Source organism: Phaethon aethereus, assembly GCF_964289735.1.
Source record: "Phaethon aethereus genome assembly, chromosome: 3".
Lineage (NCBI taxonomy): Eukaryota > Metazoa > Chordata > Aves > Phaethontiformes > Phaethontidae > Phaethon > Phaethon aethereus.
This window is the reverse complement of record NC_138576.1, coordinates 1,485,133-1,500,808: the sequence shown is the minus strand read 5'-3', so window position 1 is coordinate 1,500,808 and position 15,676 is coordinate 1,485,133. Positions and strand designations below refer to the sequence as shown.

Genomic DNA, 15,676 nt, shown 5'->3' with positions numbered 1-15,676 from the left:
CACCTTCAGGTGGTTTTTGAGGACAGAGCTGGACATGGGCACATTATCGGAAAGGCTTAGTGTCGAGAGCTTCTGCCAAAGAGGAAAGGAAGCTGAGCAACATGCAATCCTTGTTTAAAATGCTTTGCTGTCTGCTGCAAATGTGATGACAAGGTCCCATTGAAACACTGGAGCATCAAGGGGGAAAGGTGTTTACAAGCAGTGGTGCTGCAGATGAAGGCTGCATTTCTTCCGGTACCTGCTGAGAGATTCAGCAGTCAGGAGCTCGGTCCTGGGGTGTCATCCAAAACTAGCCAGGAACTAAAAATATTAATGCGAGTGACTTCAGATGTCTCAGGGCAGCGAGGTGGCTGCTGGTGAGTGAGGGCTGCCTGTGGCTTTTGAGAATCATAGAATCATTTAGGTTGGAAAAGACCTTTAAGATCATCAAGGCCAACCGTTAACCCAGCACTGCCAAGCCCACCACTGAACCATGTCCCTGAGCACCACATCTACACGGCTTTTAAATCCCTCCAGGGATGGTGACTCCACCACGTCCCTGAGCAGCCTGTTGCAGTGCTTGACAACCCTTTGGGTGAAGATGTTTTTCCTAATATCCAATCTAAACCTCCCCTGGTGCAACTTGAGACCATTTCCTCTTGTCATACCACTGGTTACTTGGGAGAAGAGACCAACCCCACCTCACCACAACCTCCTTTCAGGCAGCTGTAGAGAGCGATGAGGGCTCCTCTCAGCCTCCTCCTCTCCAGACTAAACACCCCCAGTTCCCTCAGCCGCTCCTCATCAGACTTGTGCTCCAGACCCTTCCCCAGCTCCGTTGTCCTTCTCTGGACACACTCCAGCACCTCAATGTCCTTCTTGTCGTGAGGGGCCCAACACTGAACACAGGATTCAAGGTGCGGCCAAAACAAGAAGCTCATGTATGGCTTCATGAGACTGGCTGCTCATCGCTGCCTCCCACCGCTGGCACGTGGCCCCTCTGAGCTGCCTCCGATTAACACTGAGCAGGAGGTGGTATTTATACTCGGCAGTGGAGGAAGAGAAGGAAAGGAAAACACCCAAACAACATAATTGCTTGAGAAGTGTGGGAAGAGACCATGAGAGCTATTTGGAGCGAGGGTATCAGTGCTGAAAAATGTAGGTAAGGAGCAAACAGATTTTCATGCTATATTTATCTTCAAAGTACGGTCAGGCTCTTCCCACTTGTCTCTGACAGGAGAGAGACTTTGCCGGCTGATAGGAGACAGGCTCTGCTCCTCGCTTACATGGGGGTAATTCCCAATACCCGCATTCAAGCCCTGTTCACGCAGTGAGAGACACACTGGGTGCTGGGTGCCGTTCAGCCAAGGCAGCTTTCCTTGCTGCAGGAGCAGAATCGGGCTCATAGCCTCAGGATGGCGGTTGCTTCTTGGTGCTAGGCTGGCTGTGCCAGGCTGTTTGTCACTGCTCCTTTATCTCCTTCCTTAGATCTGTACAGCTCTTTAGATCATTTTTTCCTGTGCAAATTGGTCCAAGCTCTTGCTCAGTCATGTAAAACAGGCTTCTTCCAGGTGCCTCCTCTCATTTTGCATCCAGAGCTGTCTTGGAAAGAGACGAGCTCACGAGCTTCCTCCGGGAGAGTTTTTTAATCGCATCGGATGCTGTGTGAAGGATGGTGCTTGCTCTGGGTGTGTAGGTGAACCAGGAGTTTGCAGGGGAGCTGCAGCCTGCAGTTTGTCTTCCAGGGATGCTGTCATTTGCGGTGTAGCTCAGTCCCTGGGCAGACGTAGGCAGCACAGGCAGCGTGTCATGGGTGATGGGACAGCCTGGAAATCCTTGTGTCCCCCTTCCAGTACAGGGCTAGGAAAAACTGAGTTCAGACAGTAGAGAATTCAAGATTTCCTCTTTTTTGCGTAAAAAAATGCCTCACGTAGCTGAGGTGGAAGCGTGATTCATGGTGGCTTTGCAAGAAGCAAGATGGAAGTGAGGAGCAGGGGTGCCTTCACGGACAGGAGAGCTTGGACTTCATCTTGCCAGTGTTCAGCTGGTTAAAAGTGAAGAGCCCGTTCAGAGCTGGTGCCTGGTGTCCCTCGAGAGCTGCTGTGGGATGGGCACGTCCAGAGGGTGGTTCATTGTCCGGAGCTCAGCTTGTGCCTGCCTGGAGATGCGAGTGCTGCCCTGTTTCTGGTGCCTATGGCAGGATGTATACTTTGATATTCATCGTTCCTTTAGCAGCTTTTTTGCTGGCTGTTAAATCTGTTAAAAGAGACCTTTACAGCACAACTGTTTGTGGTGGTGATTCTTGGGAAACTGGTCCTGCCCTTTCTGAGACTTTTCCATCCTTTGGATATGGAAGGAGGGTTGTTTTGTTCTCACTTGGATTTTTACCATTTGTTTCTTCTCTCCATGACAGGGAGAACCGGAATCGACTGACACAGATAATGCTTCTGAAGTCCCTCCTGCAGGTATGAACATGTCACCATCCCCCATGAGACACGTGAGGTCCCTGGCTGCTGGCACAGGGGAGCTGAGCTTGGGGACCCTCTCCTTTGGGGTGGGTTAGGAAGAACTCAAGCTGTACTTAGTCTTTGTTGCTTGCATCCCCTCTTTCTTGGTGTGTTTTAACCCCCCTCAAGTGACACTGTCATGTTGCCTCCTTTTTTCTTTGATACTTGCAGGTCTCTATGGGCTTCCAGTGCAGTAACATGCTCACAGCACTTCCCAGTGCCTTCCTGGACAGGCTGCTCTCCGCAGCCCTCATGGAGGATGCAGAGATCCGCCTCTTTGTCCTGGAGATTCTCATCAGCTTCATCGATCGCCACGGGAACCGGCAAAAGTTCTCCACCATCAGGTATGTCCCGGGGGGTTGCAGGGACCTGCAGACCCTGCGGGGCAGGCTTGGGAGGGAGATCTGCTGGACTGAGAGCGCTGGCAGGGTTATTAATAAGCCTGGTACCAGTTCTGGGGTGGTTTGATGCTGCAGATCAGTGATCTGCTAAGAGCCAGATGGGTGGAGGGGGGGTCTCTGAGAGGCTGTACCCAGAGGTATGTGGGATCACGCTGCTGAACGTAACCGTGGTTAGACAGTGGTCCCAGGAGGATGTGCAGGAGCAATAACCTTCTCGAGTGGGTTCATCAATTGCATGGCATCCCCACAGATAGGCCTGCTGGGCACCTGTGTTGTCCGTGCTGCGTTACCTTGGAAGAAGGTGTCTGTAATCCCAGATGGAAACACCTCCATGGCTTTTTGCTGTGGTCCTGCTAATCCACTTTGCTTGCACGCTTCTTTGTCAACTTGCCTTTGTGTTCCTGAGTGCCACTGCTTTGAAAACCTGTAGTGACTTGGCTCAGTACTCTTGAGTATCTGAATTGCTCAGATGGGTTTTTAAAGCCACCTTTAGCTTCCCCGCTCAGTTCCTCCCAGACAGCTCGTTCCCAGCCGGCAGCTCTCCAGGCATGCGGGAATCGCGCCTCCTCCCTCCGGTGTCTGAGTTTTCCCTTCCCCTTGGCCTTTCCTTGCAGCACCATCAGCGACATCTCGGTTCTGAAGCTGAAAGTGGACAAATGCTCGCGCCAAGATACTGTCTTCATGAAGAAGGTAGTGTCAGGATCTGGGTCAAGCTGTCCTTGCACAGACCAGTGTGAGGACTGTGCCTCTGTTTCCCCAAGTACACTGAGTCTTGGAGTACCATGGTGCCTCTGAACTTGGGGGTGTCCCTGGGAAAAGCTGGTGGGATTCAACCTCCATCAGCGCTTCACGCATGGGCCTTTCTAGACTCCTAAATCTGCTATTTGGCCCAGGGAATGAGTACCCCAGGATGTGCTGGTATCCCAAAAGCTATTTATCAAGTGGCTTTTGAAGTTACCTGATCTTACTTATTTTTATCTCGCCCCTCCTCTCCCCTTTGAAACACTTCCAGGGTGGTGCAAAGCCCTCTGGAGCTAACTTGAGGCCAAGAGAGGATCAGTTTGTTACCTTACGCACACCAGGGAGCAGCAATGCAGGCCCTAAACCAAAAGCCTTCTCAGAGCTGAGTTTCCTTGCACCAGCATGTGCCCTGCTCTGTCCCATGCCTTGCTGTCAAGAAGTGTGTCTCAGGGCTTTACTGTTCTGCTGTGGTCTGAGCCGTGATTTCTAGAATGCTTCTGCAACAGAGGCATCCTTTCTCTGGGCTCGGTGCTGCGGGTGCTGTTTGCCTTCCCTGGGCTCTGTGCTTGGACCTGCTGGCACCTCTTCCCCATCAGGGTCCAGCATTGAATGGTGAAACACCACCCGATAGTCACAGCTCCCTCTCCCTTTGTTTGCTTGGTGACTGGAGGAGCTCTGCTCCCTCCCGCATGGATGGAGGCCCCTTTGCTGGGTCCTGCTGCTTTTCTTTCTCTCCATTGATGGCAGTGTCACTCACAGGAGATGATCAGGAGGTGACCACGTCCTTCTGTGTCCCTACAGCATGGCCAGCATCTCTACCGGCACATCTACCTGATATGCAAGGAGGAGAGCAACATGCAGGCTCACTACGAGGCTCTCTACAGCATGCTGATGCTCATCAGCATCGAGCTGGCTAACGAGGAGGTCATGGTGGACCTCATCCGCCTGGTGCTGGCAGTGCAGGTAGGCAGAGGGGGAGCCGGTTACGCTGCTGGTGCCCCGTGCGTGGGGTGGATGGGCTGAGATATGATGGGAAGGAGCCTCTGGAAAAGGGGTTGTTTTGGAGTTGGGGTCTCTGAGGAAGGGGGATGCAAGTGCCTCACCTGCTCTGATCAGACCAATACGCTGGGGAGAGATCCTAGACACCTTTCCAGCCTCTGAAATGCTGCAAACCCAAACTCCAAAAGTTGGGATGTTTGGAGGGCAGGCGAGGTAGATGGAGACCATGCTGGGGCCTTGTCCATCCTCATCTCCTGGGACTGTGTCTCTGTTGCAGGAGATTGCCCAGATCAATGAGGATAACTTGACAGCATACAACCGCTGCGCGCTCTTCGCCCTCGGTGCAGCTTACCTGAACCTCATCAGCCAGCTCACCACCGTGCCCACCTTCTGCCAGCACATCCATGAGGTGTGAGGGAGCCTCTGGGGATGGGGCTGCAGCCTTGTCTGCAGCAGCATCGACTCTCCTGGCCACCCACGGCGCTTGAGCTTGGCTCCTTGCTTGTCTTCTGCAGGTCATCCAGATGCGACAGAAGGAAGCTCCCTATCTGCTCCCTGAAGATGTGTTTGTGGAGAGGCCCAGGTAAGAGCCTGGAAAATACCTTCTTCCCAACTACTTGCTCCTGAGGGATTGGCATCCGTAAGATCGTGGACCGTAATGGGTTTATCAGTCCTTCACTTGCCTGTGCTTGTCTCCTTTCCCACCTGGGGATGGCACAGTGGGAAGGACAGTGGTTTTCAGCCTGTTCAGAATCTGAGGAGGATCCCATGCAGGCAGGGAAGGGGCTGACCACCACAGCTTGCGCTCACAGCCAGCCAAATGCCGGGATCAGCTCTGCAGGCTGATCCCTTCTCCGGCAGCAGGATGGGTGTGGATCTGGTATATGATGGCGCGGCTCTGCCGTGCCACCGACTCAAGGATGCCCGCTGTGTGCTGAGCATCCCCAGGCCAAGGCTGGCTGGGCTGTCCCGTTCCTGCTGGCACAGCCTTAGCACTGGTCACATTTGGTAGTGAGGTCCTTTACAGAGACACTGCCCCCAATGAGTGCCACTGCTCTTTAGAGCCATTCCCTAGGTCAGGGTGGTTCTCCTGAGTGCACCCGAACCCGTCGTGGTGGGTCAAGAGCCCTTCTGGGACTCTGGCTTTGTGCCAGTGCGCACAGAAACAACGTGCTGTATCCGGCTGTGCTGGAGTTAAGTGAAGCTATGAGGGCCTTTCTGACTCAAAGGGGCTGGAAACCCTGCTGGCACAGTTCCCCTAGCAGGAGAGGTGCTGCCATCTCTTGGGTTTTTTTTTCTCCATCTCCATAGGTTGAGCAAGAGCCTTGACCGCCTGGGCCCGGAGGTCTTCTTCTGGCAGAGCAAGATCAGCGAGGTGCTGGGCGGCAGCGGCTACAACTCAGACCGGCTCAGCACACCCTACATCCCCCAGCTGACTGGTACGCAACACCCTGGTACATCCCGGAGAACTGGGAGGGGAGGAAACTGGTCCCTTGCTCTACACAAGTTCTTGTGCTACACGTGGGCCTGTTGTTTTTCTGCTCTGTTAGAGGTGCAACCTTGGGGAAACTGAGGGACAAAGTGGTTAATTAGGAACTTCCTGGGGTTGCCACATGTATGGCTGGCTGGCTGGAAGGAGCCATGAAGCCTGCTGGGCTCGGCTCCTTCCTCAGTTCTGCTGGTTTGGATGAATTTGGGTGAATGGCTTAGATGGACTGTTACCCTGAGGATGTGACGTGAGGCCGTGTTCCCCGGGGGCTGCCTGTGCTCACCCCGCTGCCCCCGGGGTGGCTGTGATTAGCTCTTCTGCCCTTTCTCTTCCTCTCCAGATGAAGATCGCTTGTCCAAGAGGAAGAGCATTGGCGAGACCATTTCCCTACAGGTTGAGGTGGAGTCAAGAAACAGTCCTGAGCGAGAGCAGGTACCATGTTACACCAGAGCTGCAAAGGCTGCCTCATCCCTTCGGCACCGCATGCTTTTAGCAGCTTGACAGCATGCGGTTAAGCCCTTTCTAATTCTTCATTTGGCTGCACGCATAATTGCTCCGCTGGCTGCAAGCGTAGGGGCCCATAACTCAGCCCCAGCGTCTCTGGCAGCGAGCGGGGTCAGAAAAACCCCAACTCCCCCTGACGCTCTCCTCCAGGTGCTGACGGGTCCCAGCCTGCGAGGGGGGCCACGCGGCAGGAAGGGTCTCACACTGCTGTTTGCGTGGCAGATCTTTATTTTCCCAGTATGCATATTTCTTAGCTATGAGAGCCTTTGGGGAGATGTAAGGCCAGGCTAGTCCAGCCTGAAAATCACTTTAAAAGTGCAGGTTGCTAGGAAGGATATTGCTGATCTTTAAGGACAGGCTATGTTTTGGTGCAACAATACAGCCCGGGACACTGATCCCAGAACAGTGTCCTGTGCTGCGTGTTGAGCCTCATCTGCTTTTCCCCTTCCTTTAGCGAGCACCAGCGGAAGAGATCACGTATGAGACACTGAAGAAGGCGATAGGTAAGTGAGGGAGCCGACCGTGGTAGGAGGAGGTGGAGGCTGGCATGGGGTGTGTGTGCAGGTGACGTCTGGGCACTGTCACCCCTGCATCCGTGTGTGCATGCCACGGGTGGACGACTCCCCAGTGCCTCGCCATGGCAGCACTGCACCCGGGTCGCAGGGCGACCGGGCAGCTTTGCAGCTCTGCCTGGCCCTGCGGGTGTCCCTGGGGGTGCTGGTCCCAAAGCCAAACACTGGAGAGCCTCTCCTTGGCTTGCTAGTGATGCCCAGATCCACACAGTCTGCTGGGGAGGCGGGGATGTGGCGCAGGGTGGTCTCTGCGGGTGAGGAGCAGCTGAGAGCCATTTCCCCTCTGCTTCAGTAGACAGTGTCGCCGTGGAGGAGCAGGAGCGGGAACGGAGGCGGCAAGTGGTGGAGAAATTTCAGAAAGCCCCGTTTGAGGAGATCGCCGCCCACTGTGGCGCCCGGGTGAGTCGGGGCTGCGGCACTCTAAATCCCCGCGGTCGCTCTGCTGGGGAGAGGCGGACGGTGACAATGCGGCTCTGAATCTTGCCGGGCCACCCTCCCCCTGCTCTGCTGACTGGGGTGTTCGTCCCATTTGCGCGGCTGTGGTCCCCAGGGTACAGCCGCACTGATACAGCCTCTGTGTCTGTTACAGGCGACACTGCTGCAGAGCAAGCTCAACCAGATCTTTGAGATCACCATACGGTGAGTTGGGGCGACAGCTGAGCGCGCTGTGCCAAGCGCGGTTTGTTCAGCCACCCAAAAACCTGCTGCTGGAGTGTGGGGTGCCTGACCACAAGGCCAGTGCTGGCTGTGGGGCAATGGGAGCCACATGCGTCCCCCCTCAAGGAGGCTCATGTGATGGGATTGAGGCCTTTGCGATGACAGAGGGGACAAGCGTTGCTGGGAGCAACTTTTGCCCCAGTTCTCCTCTGCTATCGTGGTATCTGGCAGACCCGCAACAGTGCAGGAATGCACATTTTCTGCACCAGGCTTTGCTTTATAGAATCACAGCGGGGTTTGGGTGGGAAGGGGCCGTCAGAGGCCATCTAGTCCCACCCCTGCAGTGAGCAGGGACATCTTCACCCAGAGCAGGTTGCCCAGAGCCCCGTCCAGCCTGACCTGGGCTGTTTCCAGGGATGGGGCATCCACCACCTCTCTGGGCAACCTGGGCCAGGGCTTCACCACCCTCGTTGCCAAGAATTTCTTCCCTATATCTAGTCTAAATCTGCCCTCTTTTGTGGCTTCCTCACCAAACCTCTCTGTAAACCACTTCCCTCCATCTCTTGTGTTTCAGGCCACCACCAAGCCCCTCCGGCACCATCACAGCTGCCTATGGCCAGCCCCAAAACCACTCTATCCCAGTGTACGAGATGAAGTTCCCGGACCTGTGCGTGTACTGAGGGCAGCCGTGCTGGTGGGGCAGAGCCACCACTGCACAACTTGCACCAAAGGACCTCCTGGGGAGAGACTGCTGACCCTGCGGGGAGCGCGTCTTCATGCAGGATGGGTGGGGACATGGACACTGAGGCCACCCCAAGATTCCTTGGCACCACAAACCCGTCTCCCGTACTTTTATTTTGTGACCCTCTACCTCCACAGCCACGTTTTGCAGCGGTTGGTGGTGCAGGAGGCTCAGGGCACAGCGGCGCGGGGAGGTGGGTATTTGCCGTGACCTCCCTCTCTGGTTTCATTTTTCGGGGAGAGGAGATGCTCTTGGCTCCAGACAGAGCATGTTGGGCATGTACATCTTCCCAGCATAAAGCAAACCTGTTCCCTGGGGAATCCCTGCCCGCATCGTCGGTCGGCCGTGCTGAGCTCCTGGCAAGGAACAGGGCTGAAGCTGGAGAGTGTGAGACTGTAAAAGGCGGGAGGGGGTCTGAGGCGCGGGCGTGCCTGGGGCAGCCGCAAAACCAAAGCCTGCCCGAGCTGGTGCTTGAGGCGGGTTGCTAGAAGGGGTACGGTCCCCACGTCCAGCTCCTGGCCTGTGAGCCTGCATCTTCCCATAGCCCCATCGTCGCGTGGGCCAGTCCCCCCGGGCGCTTCAGGTGCCCCCATGCCCGGGACGGAGGGCTTGCTCGCTGCAGCACGAGGGTGGCGATCGTCCCATCCCGGTGTGGGGGCACACAGCAGCCTGGCTGGTTCCAGGTCACTTGAAAACACCGTTTGTTTGGGAAAACCCACTTTTTGGGGGATAATTCACAAAAGCCGTGCCTCTCGCCTGGGTCGTGAGCAGGCTGCTCGCGGGGGGCTGGTGCGACTGAGCCCACAGGCAGTGGGATGCCTGTAGCAGTGACACGAGGCATGAGCAACCACCATGCTGGGGAATATTAACACATTAACCTACTCTTCATATTTTTGGGTTGGGTTTTCACAGTTTTGGGGTTTCTGTCTCAAAGAAAGAATATATATATATTTTTTTTTAGCAGAATCGCTTTGACAAAGTCCAATCTTAAATCATCTGAGCTGTAACCCCAAAGAAAGCCCAGTGGTGTAGAAAATAGCTATGCTAAGGTGTTATACAGGGTCCATCCTGCAGCCCCTGCGCCTGGCGGGCCGTGGATTGTGCCTCTTCTTGTGCAATAGGGTAAAACTGGATTTGGGCTGGGGGGAGATGAGGCTATCGAGAGTTTTCCTTTAGACACACGTGGTGGAAAATTCTGGGTCCTGCCAAAGCAAAGCTGCAAGGTGAAGATGGTAGGGCTGGGGAGGAAAGGTCGCTTGGGGTTATTCAGTCGTTCACAGGGTCTCTCTTGCTCCCAAATGCCTTTCAAGTGTCGGCACGCTAAGGCTGGTCGCCAGGCGAGCTTGGGCGCGCTTCGCAGTCGGGTGGGCACTGCCTGCAGCTTCCCCAGCATCACCCTCTGAGTAGCCTGGGGGTCTCTCCTGTGAGCTCGGGCAGCCCCTTCCCCTCCGGCCGGACACGCTGCTTCTGTCGTTGCTGCACGAAGAGACAGAAAGGTCTAAAGCTGGAGACGTGGGAGCTGTTCCGCACATCGTGGGGGGACAACGGGTAAATGCAGCCGGCTCTGCCCGTGCCCCGCTGGGTTGCTTCAGCCACGACCCGATTCTCTGCCACCTGCAGATCTTCGGGCAGTTATTTTAAGCTGTAATTACACATTACACACACACCCCTTTTTTTTTTCCCCTCAGTGACGGATGCAGGTCGCAATTGCCCCGAGGTCACCGTTTGTGTGGTCGTGCTGTAATCCCAGCTTAGGAAATGATCTAGCTTAAGAGGACAGGAAAAACAAGGGTTTATTTCAGTCCCAGGGCTGGATCACAGCACTGCCCTGCTCCCCTGCTTGTGCCAGCCCTGCCCGGTGCCTGGGCTCTCCCCTTGCTGCTGCCTCTCCTCAGGGTCCCCGTGTGGCTCCGTTCCCTGTCCCCAAGCCTTTTTGGCTCCCTGGGTTGTGCCTGGTCCTGCTGGAGCCTGGATTTTGGCTGGGGTAGGTTTCGGGGTCAGCAGCGGGAACGCGAAGCGGGCTGCTCGGGGAAGAAGGGTTTGCTCCTGTGGCTGTTCTAATGAAAAGCACTAAAATTTTAACCAAAATGCTGTAGGAAAAGCAATTAACCCCCAAACTGTGTGTCTATGGGAAAAAAAGCCTCCAAAACTCTTCAAAACCACCAAGAAGGTGGGAAGACGAGCACAAGGGTTTGCTGGTGCTGAAGGAGGGGAGCCACGGGGACAGCACGGGGCACACCTCGGGGTGCCCATCACGCCTTTTGGGGCAGAAAATACTCCTGGGCTCTGCTCCTGGGAGCAGCCCCTGGTCCCTCCGGTCCCAACCTCCCGGCTGGCTGCATCCCCCAGCATGTCTCACCCCTGCCTGTCCTGTTCCCATCATTTCGGGACCCAAACTGCACCTGTAAATGTCCCCCCGCCCCAGACACACACACACATGGTGTAAGTGACCTGTTTGTACATCACCTTTAGTTTAGATACTTGTGTACGTATAGATGACAAAGTATATTTCTATGAAGTCGGCAGTTTAGGTGCATGTCTGCGTTTCCATCTCCGCATTTCGGAGCGCTGTGGCGTTTGCGTCTGTAGCCCAGGGCGGGCAGGGGGGGCTGTTAAAATGGCCAAGAAGCCGTTGATATTTTCAAATGCACCGTCTTAATGCCCTTTTCAAATAAATGTTGATGTTGCCACCTCAGGGGCTCTGCAGTCTTGGCGTGTTCACGGCACCCGGGCACCGACTCTCTGCCCTGGGAGAGGAAAAACGGGTGGTAGCAGCTGGGCTGGAGAAGGAAGGCGTGCAGTGAGGGGGAGGATGGCGTCGGCTGTGGACAGGCTTCTCTTCCCCCAGCTCTGTGCACGGGGACCAACCCAAACTGGGCTTCATCATCCTTTATAATTCAGCATTTCCTCCGTTTTTCCCCCATCCCGCAGAAGCTCCGCGCAGGGCCGTGGGGAAAGGCGCCGGGCTCCTGTTCACGGCGTGCTTCAGCGTGCACAAACCCACCTGCCAAGGGCGAAAGGGGAAATAAAACACCCCGACAGCCGAAACACAGGCGCTGCGCACCGCGCCGTGCGTGCTCCGGCCCCGCGCCAGCAGCCCCTCTGCTCCTCGCTGCTGGGGACTGATCTAGCTCATCTCACAGAATCATTACGGTTGGAAAAGACCTTTAAGATCATCAAGTCCAACCACCAACCCAACACCCCCACGCCCACTAAACCATGTCCCGAAGTGCCACATCCACACGTGTTTTGAACACTTCCAGGGACGGTGACCCCACCACCTCCCTGGGCAGCCTGTGCCGGTGCTTGGCCACTCTCTCCGTAAAGAAATTTTTCCCAATATCCAATCTAACCCTCCCCTGGCACAACTTGAGGCCATTTCCTCTCGTCCTGTCTCTTAGCTAAGGAGAGGGGGAAGCACTAATAGGACCCCTCTTTCGCTTTAACGATATTCCCACCGTGTTATCCCAAATAAACGGGCACGCACAACCCCGTGCTTCGCACTCCCAGTCCCCGAAGCCTCTCCTGTTTAGGGCCTGGATGGGGGTGGGCTCCGCACCTCTCCTGCGCGTGCTTTCCGCCCTTGGGTGGAGCGGGAGGCGGTGGGAAGCGCAGAGACCGGCATTACGATATTAACGCTGGTGTTTTGCTGCCTGGGAAGGACGTAAAAGGAATTTTTTCCCACACGAAACTGGTTTTAAACCTGGCCTCCTCCCCGGTGCACCCACCCAAGGCGCCGTCCCCAGCCTGCCCTCCTGCTGCTTTATGCTTCATCATGACGGAGCTTTCCCCGGTACACAGGCTCGTCAGCATTCGATGGGCAATTAATGAGTTTTTCTGGGAGGTGGGTGCTGGGGGAGCCTGGCTCAGCCCCTCTGCTCCTCGGAGCAGCACCCAGTGGGTGCTGCATTTCCCTGGAGCCGTTCCACGGCCAGCTCCGGTGAAGCTCCCGAGCCGGGAGTGCAAAATTGCCCTTTCTCCCCCCACCCCAAAACACGCTCCCCAGCACTTTCCCAGCCATGTTTGTTTACCACCCGGCTGCAGGATTTTACTTGCATCATTTTTCCTGCCCCTTTACAAACACCAGGCTCCCCCAGAGACATTGCAGACACCCGGTTAACTTGCAAAAGAATGTGTTTTTTGGGGTTTTGGTGGGTTTTTTTTTTTTAGAATTCTTTTAATCTATCATTTACAGTATTGTACAGCTCAGTGAAAATATGAAAATCACCCGGCATGCTCCGAACTGGGCATCATCCCCGCTCCCCGGGCGTGCCCGGTGGGTGCGGCGAAGCGGTTGACGTCTTTATCCCTAACCTGTTCCCACCCAGTGAAACCCGGGAAGCGGACCCCTTTGGAGTACTAATTAAGAACGACATAACGAGTGATCTCTACGTGAAACACATGCCAGCGGGACACTAAAGCTACGGGGTGGGCGGTGACGACGGGGGCGGGATGCCCCTCGGGCTCTCCCCCCGTCACTGCCCCTTCTTGTAGGCGCTTTTGACGATGGCGTTTTTGAAGAGAGTCACTAGAGGGGTCTGGCTGTGCTCCAAGGTCATGAAGCCCCCGTAGCGCTTGTCCTTCAAGGGCGTGTGCCAGCGGAAATGGCGCATGCGGTAGGAACCGCCGGCCGCCTTCTCTTCCTCCTGGCCTTCCTCCTCCTCCTCCTCTTCCTCCTCGGGCAGTGCCCCGGTGCCACCGAGCGCCAGCTCCCGCCTGAACTCCAGCGGGTAGCTCTCGGCTGACTCCTCCTCCACCCCGTTGGGGTAGACCTTGATGGGTCTCCTCTTGCGTCCCACCGGCTTCCCCCAGCGAAAATGCTCCATGGAGTAGGAGCGTTTGCCTTCCTCCCGCTCCAGCCCGGTTCCCTGCTCTTCCTCACGGCGGGATGGCGGGTCGGCGGGCAGCGATGCCGGCGGTGGGTTGCCCCCCGCCGCCTCCTCCCGTTTGTGCCCCCCGCCGCCGCCGCTGCCGCTGCTGCTGTTCCTCCGGCCAAACTTGTTCCAGCGAAAGTGGCTCATGACGTACTTGCGGATGCTCTCGGAGAGGGGCTGGAGGTGCCCGTTCCCCGGGTAGACGGGCGCCTCGGCCGACAGCTCGGCTCTGCACGCCGCAGCGCACGCCTGCACGGGGGGACGAGACGCGCGGGCGGGGTGAGCGGACGGCCGGGGGTCCCCGGGTGGGATGTTCCACAGGAGGGTTTCATGCCCGTGCCGCGCCGAGGTCCCCGGGCGGGTGCCACCCCCCCGGGCAAGGGCTGAGACTGGAGCATCGTGCCCAGGCACCAAACCAGCCCTGGGTGGCTGGAAACGGTGCTGGGGGGGGGGCACAGCCCCCACCGTGGGTCCCTGGAGCAAAGCCAGCCCCCGCACAAGGTGAGCTGTGCACCACCCTGTCCCCACCACCCTCTGCCAGCACCCCTGGGTGCGGGGCGAAGCCGATACCCAAATTGCTGGTTCATCCCGTGCAGGAGGGACGCTGCAGGCTGAAATGCTTCTTTTGGCATCATCCCCCAGCGTGAAGCCGGGAGGCAGGAGCCCACCGAAACCTGCGGGTCACCGGGTCCAAAGCATCACCCCACGTTGCCGCGGGTCACCCCACGGCGTCGGCATCCCCGTCACCTCCTCCCCCAGCCCACCGCGCCGGTCCCTGGGCCGGGGGGGGGTGTGCGGGCAGAAACCAAAGGAACTGGAGGGCAGTCCCCATCCCCAGGCTTACCAAAACGCCGGCCTCGCTGCTGAGGTCCTGGCACTTGCCGCTCTCCCAGCACAGCCCGCTGGCGCCGGCGGGGTGCCAGAGCAGCAGCCCCAGCACCACGGGCAGGCTGCTCCACAGCGCGCTCGGCATCCTGGCCGGGGGCACGGGGCCGGGGGCACGCGAGGGATGCGAGAGGCTGCGGGCCCAGAAACTGTGCGGGAACTGGGGGGAAAAGAGAGAAAACACCCTTCTTTTTTTCCTTCCGGAGATTCTTTCATGCTTTCTTTGATCTGCCTGCCTTAGCCTTTCCCTTTCGAAGTCGCCTCTTGCTGGGGTTTGCAGAAGCGGGGTCCCCTCCTGCGGCACCGACCTGCCTCCCCCAGCCCTGCCCCTTCCCACAGCTTTGCCTGTCCCCAGGGAGATGCGATAGCTCCTGCAAACCCCTCGTTCTGCAAAGCTTTCCTCCCGCGTCCAGCTGGCTGCAAAGGGATGCTCCGCGCTACGCCCCAGGAGCGTGGGAGAAACTGAGGCACAGAAGAGGGAAGGCAACACCCGGAGCTGCCTCCCTGCCTGCACCCGCATCGCTCTGCTCCTGCTCAGCCGCTCAAAAAAATGGGCAACACTTCCCCCCCCGCCTCTTCCTTTTGCCTTCTGAACCGAAAGGCATCTCTCCGGAGCTCAGCTCTTTTGTCACCGCTACCGCAGGTGACAACCGCTGTCGGCAGGGATTGCTGCTGCCTCCTAAGAACCCCGTAAAGATGAGTGATGCTGCGAGGGGAAAGTGTTAGGGAGCTGTCTTCAGGTTTCATCCTTTGCCAGCCACCCGCGGCTTGCACGCCGATTCCTCGAAAAAAATACGTGCTGCCTCCCAACCTGTCCTGCGATGCCCCTCGAGCGGCTGCAAAACTGCTGCGCGGTGGGAGACACAGCTGTAAATAACATTAAATTAGGATTAGATGAGCCAGATATGAATATTTTGCATTAAATAATATTGAAGTCGGTTGCTCGGCTTTTGGGAAGGGCTATGGCAAGCGCTGGTGCTGTCTGGGAGGCAACGTGCCCTGGGGGCTGCCAGAATTAATCCAGGATCTGGCCGAAACCTGGGGGCTGAAGCGGCTGTTGCTGCTGTACGGTCAAGGATGAGATTTGGGGTCGGTTCCTGGACGCCCACGGGACCCGGCTCCACGGTCCCCGAGGATGCCGGGGTTGCTTTTCCTCTGCGAACCCCAACTTTCGCCCAGGCAGCTGTATTTAACTCGGCGGGAACTCACATGTCTCACCTTCCCCTGTGCTGCGGGAGCTCTACGGGAGGAAACCCCCATCCCACATTGAAAGAAAACAGAAGAAAAATCTCATTTTGGCCCAAAATGTGTAGCTGGAGTGGCGAG

The 15,676-nt window shown here is 56.9% G+C and overlaps 2 protein-coding genes across 2 annotated transcripts in view; one reads left to right on the top strand and one right to left on the bottom strand.

Moving 5' to 3' along the window:
* EFR3B (EFR3 homolog B) overlaps positions 1 to 8,529 on the top strand; it is a gene marked incomplete at its 3' end in the record, with an annotated part of 28,230 nt that extends 19,701 nt beyond the window's left edge. Inside the window, exons 10-21 of the mRNA XM_081997403.1 lie at positions 2,393 to 2,444; positions 2,658 to 2,830; positions 3,502 to 3,577; positions 4,430 to 4,591; positions 4,905 to 5,036; positions 5,143 to 5,210; positions 5,939 to 6,066; positions 6,457 to 6,548; positions 7,075 to 7,123; positions 7,485 to 7,591; positions 7,782 to 7,831; positions 8,424 to 8,529. Coding sequence (XP_081853529.1) covers positions 2,393 to 2,444; positions 2,658 to 2,830; positions 3,502 to 3,577; positions 4,430 to 4,591; positions 4,905 to 5,036; positions 5,143 to 5,210; positions 5,939 to 6,066; positions 6,457 to 6,548; positions 7,075 to 7,123; positions 7,485 to 7,591; positions 7,782 to 7,831; positions 8,424 to 8,529 — 1,195 coding nt within the window. The remainder of the gene's footprint in view (positions 1 to 2,392; positions 2,445 to 2,657; positions 2,831 to 3,501; positions 3,578 to 4,429; positions 4,592 to 4,904; positions 5,037 to 5,142; positions 5,211 to 5,938; positions 6,067 to 6,456; positions 6,549 to 7,074; positions 7,124 to 7,484; positions 7,592 to 7,781; positions 7,832 to 8,423) is intronic.
* A 4,101-nt stretch (positions 8,530 to 12,630) lies between these two features.
* Positions 12,631 to 14,481, bottom strand: POMC (proopiomelanocortin). The gene is made up of 2 exons (XM_081997535.1): positions 14,310 to 14,481; positions 12,631 to 13,714 (listed from the first exon to the last, which is right to left on the bottom strand). The coding sequence occupies exons 1-2, from the start codon at positions 14,436 to 14,438 to the stop codon at positions 13,067 to 13,069; spliced, it is 777 nt and encodes a 258-aa protein (XP_081853661.1). The 5' UTR covers positions 14,439 to 14,481; the 3' UTR covers positions 12,631 to 13,066.
* Between the last annotated feature and the right edge of the window lie 1,195 nt (positions 14,482 to 15,676).

What these genes read in the sequence shown, in the direction of transcription:
- POMC (XM_081997535.1), bottom strand. Translation starts at nt 14,438, where the DNA reads ATGCCGAGCGCGCTGTGGAGCAGCCTGCCCGTGGTGCTGGGGCTGCTG. An exon ending in GCAGCGAGGCCGGCGTTTTG is followed by an intron (nt 13,715 to 14,309) that starts GTAAGCCTGGGG and finishes CCCCCCGTGCAG; the next exon opens with GCGTGCGCTGCGGCGTGCAG.